Source organism: Festucalex cinctus, chromosome 18 (assembly GCF_051991245.1).
Source record: "Festucalex cinctus isolate MCC-2025b chromosome 18, RoL_Fcin_1.0, whole genome shotgun sequence".
Classification (NCBI taxonomy): Eukaryota; Metazoa; Chordata; class Actinopteri; order Syngnathiformes; family Syngnathidae; genus Festucalex; species Festucalex cinctus.
This window is the reverse complement of record NC_135428.1, coordinates 3,827,501-3,837,457: the sequence shown is the minus strand read 5'-3', so window position 1 is coordinate 3,837,457 and position 9,957 is coordinate 3,827,501. Positions and strand designations below refer to the sequence as shown.

The 9,957-nt window shown below is 37.2% G+C and overlaps 1 protein-coding gene across 1 annotated transcript in view; it reads left to right on the top strand.

Annotated features, from left to right (window-relative positions):
- Positions 1-569: 569 nt before the first annotated feature.
- trpv1 (transient receptor potential cation channel, subfamily V, member 1) overlaps positions 570-9,957 on the top strand; it is a 69,140-nt gene continuing 59,752 nt past the window's right edge. Inside the window, exons 1-10 of the mRNA XM_077505180.1 lie at positions 570-822; positions 3,444-3,668; positions 4,559-4,716; positions 4,812-4,964; positions 5,074-5,211; positions 6,361-6,662; positions 8,558-8,734; positions 8,812-8,967; positions 9,041-9,136; positions 9,219-9,289. Of these exons, the coding sequence (XP_077361306.1) occupies positions 3,460-3,668; positions 4,559-4,716; positions 4,812-4,964; positions 5,074-5,211; positions 6,361-6,662; positions 8,558-8,734; positions 8,812-8,967; positions 9,041-9,136; positions 9,219-9,289 (1,460 nt within the window). The 5' untranslated portion in view covers positions 570-822; positions 3,444-3,459. The remainder of the gene's footprint in view (positions 823-3,443; positions 3,669-4,558; positions 4,717-4,811; positions 4,965-5,073; positions 5,212-6,360; positions 6,663-8,557; positions 8,735-8,811; positions 8,968-9,040; positions 9,137-9,218; positions 9,290-9,957) is intronic.

The following is a 9,957-nucleotide window of genomic DNA, read 5'->3' as shown; positions in this document are numbered from 1 at the left end:
GGAACTTTAAACACATTCGGATTAAAAAAATAAATAAAAATGCGAGTAGGACCTACCTAACATTTAGATCAAAACAGCAAGAAGCTTGAGTCTCATATGTTGCTCTGTCCATCCATCCATTTTCTTGACCGCTTATTCCTCACAAGGGTCGCGGGGGGTGCTGGAGCCTATCTCAGCTGGCTTTGGGCAGTAGGCGGGGTAAACGCTGGACTAGTTGCCAGCCAATCGCAGGGCACACAGAGACGAACAACCAACCATCCACACTCACAAGCACACCGAGGGACAATTCGGAGCGCCCAATTAACCTGCCAGGCTTGTCTTTGGAATGTGGGAGGAGACCGGAGTACCCGGAGAAAACCCACGCAGGCACGGGGAGAACATGCAACCACCAACGTAGACCGGCGATTTTTTTTTTTTTTTTGTATCTAACCTATATTAATAATATAGGTTAGATAAAAAAATAAAAAATAATAATCTTTTACGTGCGTGTGCGTCAGTAGCTCCAGCTGAAGTCAGATGTGATCATGTGATGTGTGCGCGTGGGTACAGCTGGTCAATACATCCTCATTTCAAGCACTTTAACATCTCCACACTAATGTGCTCTGATATTCTCCAGGGCGGGTCGCTGCCCCAACCCCACCTCCTTCCTCCTTCCTCCTTCCTCCTTCCTCCTTCCTCCTCATGCTCATCTTGCCTGTTCAGCGGTCATCTTAGAACACAACACACACACGATTATCTGCAGCAGACCCAACGGTGATTCATTCCATTGTGTTCTGCGAAGAAAACCAAATCATCTGGAATCTGAATTTCAGATCCCTTCTGGTAAGTGAAGTCTTTTTGTTCCTTTAAAATATTTCAATAGTTTCTTGAGATCCCAAAGGAAATTGGTGACATTACAGGGAAACAATATGAAACACTTGTGTGTTGTTTTCAGGACGTCAAGTCGTCTTTATTTATATCGCGCAAACGGCAACATAAAACTCAATTTAACTCAAGCTTATTTATATAACTCCTTCAAACAGCCAGAGCTGTCACAAAGGGCTTTACAGAAAAAACCCCCCCAACATAACATAAAACAATCACAACAAATCAACATTCTTCCATTCCTGCATCAACATGCATGACGTCACACACGTTTGCTACAAGCTAAGTTTGCTTATAAGCTAGCTCATAAATAAAAACAAAAAACAAATCATTAACAGAAATATAATCACAACAAACCAGCATTTTTTTTATTCCTACAAATAACAATTATTATAATACTTTGCTTACTGATAGGTACTAGTCCATTTATATTTACACCATGCACTCCGAGTTATTTCAGATATAATGATTATATGTATGCATGTATGAATGAATGAATAAAACAAAGTGCTTTTTTTTTGGCACACACAACTGTAAACAAAGTAAATTTTGCTCATAGTCCATTTATGGTTTATGAATGAATTATTATAGATGTAAATTTCATTTCGTTTCATGCCGCTTTTAAACCTTGCCTGCTATCATGTTCCATAATGCATCTCTCAGTTTCCATGCTGGGTCATCGTTTCCTCCACTTTAAAACAGAAAATGGGAACAAGAATATTACTTCCCATTATTGTTTATCTTTCTACATTTTTGTGTGTGAAGAAAATATATATTTGAACTAGTCCGAAGAATTTTGAAAGACCCCCACACTCCCTGCTGCATTAATTTGATGTGCTGGATTGTAAGTACAAGGCTGTGTTTTGAGCACAACCGATGCGTGCAACAGTCATGGAGATTTTTTTTTTTTTCTCTAATATATAAACAAACTCTTTGTCAATGGCAGACAAACATCACATGTCTGCTGCAGAGGTGATTCCTTGTGGTCATGCATTTCACTGTGCGCTTTTCCCACATTCCACACAATTCAACTTCTTTGTTAAGGATAGCACAACATGTTTTTTTTTCTTCTTTTCATTGTATTTGGTTTCAATTTTGAGAGTATATCGTTTATCACACCAAATAAGCAAACTACAGTGATGTATACTGTGACTCAGCTGTACAAAAATACCAACAAATCTATAGAGATAGCAAATGGATGCTATCTGTGCTAAGGGTGATCCATTAATATGTAGGAGGTCTCTTGTTACGGCTGTGAAAGCTGAATGTTTAATCGGGATGGTACATGTCCGCCTAATGAAGTGAGAGTGTAACCACTTTTGCCATTTTAGTGTAGTAAAAATATCCATCCATTATGTATCTGTACCGGTGTCCTCATTGTGGTCACAGATGTGCGCTGATTCCAGGCGAGAAGCAGATACACCTTGTAAAGTGCATGTAAGTGCCATATACATTAGAACTATTTTAATGTATGGCTCCTGGGTAAAAAGTAAAACAAAAAACGTACGAAATGAATAAATAATGACATACTAAGCCCAAACTTTTTGTTCTTGCGATAAACTTTTGTTTTTTCCTTTTAATGGGTGGTGGGGAAAGAGGGTTGAACTTGCACAATGACCATCTCTCCAGTTTGGGAGTGCAGAGCCCTACCAGTGAGCTAAAACGCTGGAGTCTGAACCGCCAAGGTATCTTATGACCTTATTTGGCTGCTCAGGAAATGAGGCACATACAGTAAAATGCTGACCTACATTTTTCTTAACCCATTCACTGCCAGCCCAGTTCAAATGGATTTTTGACGTCTATAGCCGTCAATGGCACTGAATGAGTTAAAAAAACAAACAAACCAAACTTTTTTTTAAATATAATAATAACACTTGGATAAGTGTCAGAAAATTGATGGATGGACAATAATAACACGCACACACAAAAGTCTTTCCCCCCCCCCCCCCCCCCCCCTACTCTTAGTCCTCACGTCCGACTTGGAATTAGTCTGTGGTCTACCAGTCGTGGTTTCAACACGGTGCACTCTACCTCATGTTTATCCTGCATTGTAAAACGGACATTTTCATGAATTTATAAAAAAAAAAAAGAATTCTAATATTAAATAAACAAACGGACGCCGAGACAGATTGTAAAAAAAAACAAAAAACTGGACATATCTGGGCAAATGAAGACGTTGTGAGGACATCCATTGACATAAGGCATTTCCTAGCCGCTTACCCTTAACCTGAACCATCAGAATTGATCGCCTAACCCTAACCCTTAACCTAACCCGAACCAAAATGCAATTTAAACCTGAACTTTAAAACCAGGTCTTGAGTTGTGAGGACCGGCCAAAATGTCCTTACTTCAAAAAATATGTCCTCATGGTTAAAAACATATTTTGGTCCTCACAATGTAGTATGTACAAGTACACGCACACACCAAGTTTTTTTTGTGTCACAACAGAACTTGCCTAAAGTTAGTTAGCTTAGTTTAGTTTATCTTAGCTTAGCTTATTTTAGCTTAGCTTAGCTTAGAATACCTCAAGCACGTCTCAACATTAAATTTGAAATATTTTTCACTTGTGCTTGTCGCAGACATCCGAGCGCGGAGATGAAGAAGTCAGGGAAGAACGACTTCTTTCTGGAGGCCGACGACAGGACAGAGGCTGAGAAATGTCGACGCAAAGCACCGAAACAAGACGTTCTCGGATGCGTTTTAAGTGCGGGCCTGGAGGCACCCAAAGCCCCCATGGACACGGACTACCAGGAGGAAATGGAGGACCCCAAACCTCAAATACGATTCAACCTCAATTTTGACAAGTGAGAAACCTCTCACACATAACAACAATAACAACAAAAACTCCCACTCAACTGAAACTCTCACATGAACAAAAAGCTCTTAACAACTTTCACACAACTAAAAACTTTCAGGCTCACCAAGACAACATATGCAACAACTATCTCTGACATTTCACACGCATTAATAATAATAATAATAATAATAATAATAATAATATAATAATAATAATAATAAGAAGAAGAAGAAGAAGAAGAAGAAACTAAAAATCCAACCCCTCTCAAATTCAACCAAAAAAAAAAAAAAAAAAAATCATGTCTCACAAAGAACCAACAAAAACACTCAGGTAACACAAACTTCTCACACAAAACAAAAATAATTCATACACATAAAAACCTCTCATGATGAAAAATACTTTCACACGTAACAAAAAACCTCTCAAGAACATTAAAAAAAAACACGTTATACAAACATTGAAATCAGCAAGGATGAGATGAAAATATTTTTCATAATTCTAATTTTATAATTGTAAATATAAACTTAAAACATTCTGAATTGTCTTAATAATTCAAGTAACAAAATACTTTAAATTCATGTGAACAGTAAATTTCAAGAAAAAAGATTTAAAAAAAAAAAGGTCCTTTAAAATGAAATTTTCTTAAGAATGAAATTTTAAATAATCGATTCTTGGTTTTATGAATTGATATTGGGCTCGAAAATGAAAATGGATTCAATCTTGATTATTAGATTTTTTTTTAAAACCCAGCCCTGCCTAAAAACATCTCACACAAAACAAACCAAAAAACCTTATTCACCAACATCCCTCTTAGTAAGCAACAACTCTCTCAGGGAGAAAATAGTAACTCACGCAGCTGCCTTTGCTAACTTTTCCGACGTGTTGCGTTTCCACCAGGGGGCTCCGAGTCGAGGATCAGGACAACGGCAAGAGAGACAGTCGGAAGTTTGACATCGACAGGTTGTTTGAAGCGGCGGCCAGCGGTGATGTCACCAGATTGGAAGGCCTGTCACAGTACCTGCATCAAAACTTGAAGAAACTCACCGACCCCCTGTGTGAGTGTGACTGACCGCTCCCCACGGAGCAATTTTTAGCCCACACTCGATAACGAAAGAAAAAAAAAATAACTTGAGTGGGTTTTCACTTGTAGATCAGTCGTATGGCAAAACCGCCCTGATGAAGGCCCTCCTGCACCTCCGAGATGGCGAGAACCCGACTGTTCAATTGTTATTGGACATTTCAGAAAGGACGGGCGACATTAAAGAGTTTGTCAACGCAGCTTACACCGACAATTACTATAAAGGTAAACTGGAACTTCAATAATTATGTATAGTCCCACTACACGCCATCAGTGACTGGAAACAAACTAAAACCACAATAATGCAATTGTTCATTTTTACACGAATGAACAGGTCAGACGGCACTGCACATCGCAATTGAGCGCAGGAGTCTGAGCTACGTCAAGCTGCTGCTCAGCAAAGGAGCCGACGTCCATGCTAAAGCCTGTGGGAAATTCTTCCAGCCACATGACGGCCCCAACTTCTACTTTGGTGAGTGCATGAGAAGAGCGCCCCCCTCTGGAACTTCACACAAATGGTATGTAATGTATACGACTCAGGTTCGGAAAGGACTATTAATGCTGCATTCGAGGATGGTCGGAAGTCGGATACATCCGAGTTCAAACCAGGAAGTGCGTCTGGGAACGCTCCCTTGAACTCGGAAATTCCACTTGCGAAGTCGGAAATAAAAAAGGACCCCGACTTCACCGGCGGACTACAATGTGACGTCACTCTGAATGGCAAAACACAATTTACTCGAGTATAAAACTATATAGCTTTCTTCATTCATAAATATTCGCCATAACTTCACGTAACGCCAACGTACGTGACAGTATTGCCGCTATATCCCTGCATGAAATTATACGGACAACTATGGAATGCTATGAAATAAGATTAAAACAATAAATGAAGCAAAATTGCAAAAAGGTACGTTTTCTGGAGGTCAAATTGAGCTTTTGGGACCAAAATAAAAAAAAAAATTTATCACTATCCGCCATTTTGGTTGTTTACTTTCACCTCAAACGCTTTGAGGTCGGAACTGGCAAGTTTCAACTTCCGACCATCCTCGAATGCAGCATACGATCCTGACGTTGACGTCACACGTCCCAAAATGGGTGTTAGCGTAGCCATTTTGGCAGCATAAAAAAATGTCACTTTGAGTAAACACTTATTGACAGCTGTTGTGGACCAGCTGCTGCAACGAGAAGAGGCACAAAAAACAAAAACAAAAACAAAAAAGGATGGAACATTTTCCAGGCTACCAAAAGAGGAATCAATGCGTAGCCAATGGAGCACTTTGTACATGATGCTAACTGTTACCACATGCAAAAATGTGGGGGAAATAATCTGTTTCATTTGTTTGTGCTGCTACAGTTCAATAGATATTGTACAGTTAAATTTTATAACTGACCAACAACGCTAGTTTTAGCCCTCCACGTCATTGTAGTCAATTAACGCTGCACAGCTACTTTCCTGCCACAGGGGGGCGTGTTCAGAGAAATAGTCACGTGACGTCCGGCTCTCTATTGGGGTGGGGAAATGGGGTCTTTAAAGATTAACACTGCCACCATCTGTACACAGTGTTCAAGAATCAAAAATTACAGCAGACGTTTTTTTTTGTTTTTTTGTTTTTGTCCCCAGGTGAGCTTCCTCTGTCCCTGGCAGCATGCACGAATCAGCCTGACGTGGTGGAATACCTCTTGGACAACGAGTACATGCAGGCGTACGCGAACGCGGCCGACTCTCAGGGCAACACGGCGCTGCACGCCCTGGTGCTCGTGGCCGACAACACCAGGGAGAACACCGACTTATTCATCACCAGCATGTACGACCGCATTCTGACCACCACGGCCAGGCTGAGGCCCAAACTCAACTTGGAGGAGATCGAAAACAATAACGGCCTGACGCCTCTCAAATTGGCTGCCAAAATGGGAAAAAGTGGGGTAAGGTTTTGCACAAAACAAACCAGAAAATTTGGACCAAAAAAATTGAGTTATTTTACACATAGACGTTTTAAGAGTGCAACAATATGATGAGAGTTAGTGCAGTATGCTATAATGAAGAATACATAAATAAATAAATAAATAAGGCAACCAAAATCTGATAATAATATAATAATATAACAATACAGTTAATATCCTGACAAAAAAAAAAGTATTTTACTGCACCACTAACATTTAACAGTATTTCATGGTGGTGGTGGTGATTATCATAAAATAATAATAAAGATGAGCGATTAGGGAATAAGCGGTCAAGAAAATGGATGGATGGATGGAAGATGAGCGATTATCATACCAGGCCTTACTTCAGAGTGTATCTGTACTAGTATTGGTCGCCCTCTTGTGGCTGTTTTACAATCAGGAACTAGAAATTAGAAAATAGAAGAATAGAAAATTTCCATTAATTTCATGTAATTGAAAGGAAAACAGCTATATTGGGATATACTGTAAAGGCCTTTTTTTTTTTTTTTTTTTTTATATATATATATATATATATTATTGGTCATTTATTATTTTATTTTTTTTGGGGGGGGGGGTAAATTTTGTGTATTAAAAGTACTCGTATCGGTACTTCATTTCAAGAGTTGATTACTCATACTGTTATTGGTCTGAAGAAAAGTGGTATCGAACATCCTTAACATAAAACAATATTAAAATTATTATTGCCAATAATATAAAACACATTAAATTAAAAATAAAACATTTTATTAAAAATAATAAATGAGGAATTATTATAATGATAAAATAACAGTTAAGATACAGATGTTTTATTGTAAGAAAATAAAATAATAAATATGACTATTTTCCAGGATCAATCATGTAAAAAATATACTTTAAATTAAAAAAAATATATATTTTCTTAAAAATAATAAATTAGGAATTATTATAATTATAAAATAACAGTTAAAATACATATGTTTTATTGTGAGAAAATAAAATAATAAAAATGACTATTCTACTGGATCAATAATGTAAAAATACATTAAATTAAAATACTCATTAAAAATAATAAATGAGAAATTATTATATAATTATAAATTAACAGTTAAGATACATATTTTTTATTGTAATAAAATAACATAAAAATGCTGTATTTTACTGGATCAATAGTATAAAAAGACATTCAATTAAAATAAAATATTTAATTAAAAATAATGGGACATTATTATAATTCTAAAATAACAATTAAGATAAAAAAAATTTAATTGTAAGAAAACAAAATAATAAAAATTACTGTATTTTACTGGATCACCAAAAATTACAGTATTTTACTGGCAGCAGTCATACAGTAAAATGCTATAATAACGGAAAAAATACAGTAATTAACTGGATGCCCATTTCTAGTATCATATAAGGCAAGGCAAGTTTATTTGTATAGCACATTTCATACACAAGGCAACTCAATGTGCTTTACACAAGGAAAGACAACACATAAGCATCAAGAAACAGTAGTTAACATTCAGAGGAAGAAAAATAAATGAAAATAGGTTACAAACTAACAATCTTAAAACATTATTCAACAAACTTTGAAACATTTAACATAAGGAAGTTTAAAATAATAATTAAAACAAATCAACACTTCATTAAAGCTGTTTAAAAGTCCCTAATCAAAGATATAAGAAAAAATCAAAGTTTTTTTTTTTAGAAGTGCAGCAACACAGCTGAAAATGAGTTTTCAATGGATCACTGTAAAAAAAATAAAAATAAAGATAAATACAGTAAAATACTCATTTTTACAGTAATATGTTTAATAGTGAAGAAGGCAGCACAGAAATGTAATAGTTATATTCCGCATGAATTAGTAAGCTTTCACAAACATGTTGTGTTTCTCTTGATAGGTTTTCGCACACATCCTGAAGCGCGAGTTCCAAGAGAGCCACACCAAACATTTGTCTCGTAAATTCACCGAGTGGGTTTACGGGCCAGTGCAGAGCTCCTTGTACGACTTGGCCTCAGTGGACTCCGCGGACAACAAGTCGGTCCTGGAAATACTGGTCTACGGCAGTGACATCCCCGTCAGTCCCCCGCGTTGAAGTGTATCCATGTCGCCACGGTGCGGCCTGCTCTTAAAATGTTGCGCGTGTGCTCCCAGAACCGCCACGAGATGCTCCAGACGGAACCTCTGCGCCAACTGCTGGAAGACAAGTGGAAGAGGTTTGCGGGCCGAATGTTTTGTCTCAACTTCCTGGTGTACTTCGGCTACCTGCTCATGTTCACGGCGGTGGCCTACAACAGGGAGGATGGACAGGTGGACGCTGAAGACTGTTTTGGCTCATGTTGCAAACCGATCTCCACTCATGTTAATATTTTGTTGTTTACAGACGCCATTCCCTCTGGAGCACAGCACTACAGGTTACCTGTATCTTTCAGGGCAGATCATAATGACAGGGGCAAACCTCTGTTTCTTTTTCATGGGGGTATGTAACTTTGCATGTGCATTTCCTCAATACATAACCTCCTAACACACCTCAATGTGACTCATCAATATTTTATCTGTAGCTATTAGATATGAAGAGGAAACGACCAAAGCTGCAGACCTTGCTGATTGATGGATATTATGATATTCTTTTGTAAGTAACACACTGATTCAATGCAGATGTCCCATGGGATCATTATGGTATGCTAACATCATTAGCGATGGGGAGTAATATTTATTTGAAAAGAACTAGTAAAGGTTGACACACTGTAAAAGTAGGTCGCTGCTCGGGCCCTAATAATAATAATAATGATAATAATAATAATAATAATGTTTACAAAAACAGCAGTCGCTGCTCGGGCCCTAAAAAAAAAAAAACGCCTTACTATAAATGGTCGTTTAAAAAAAAACAAAAAAAAACTGCCATACTATACATGGTCGTTTGGGAAAAAAAAAAAAAACGCCATACTATACATGGTCGCTTGGGGGAAAAAAACAAAAGAAAAAAAAAACGCCTTACTGTACATGGTCGTTTGGGGAAAAAAAAAAATAATAAAAAAATAAAAATAATAAATAAAAAAACCTTACTATACATGGTCTTTTTTTTTTTAACAAAATAATAAAAAAAAAAAACTGCCATACTATACATGGTCGTTTGAAAAAAACAAACAAACGCCTTACTAACATGGTCGTTTTTTAGGGGGGAAAAAAACGCCTTACTATACATGGTCGTTTTTTTAACAAAATAAAAAACGCCTTACTATACATGGTCGTTTTTTTAACCAAATAAAAAACGCCTTACTATACATGGTCGTTTTTTTA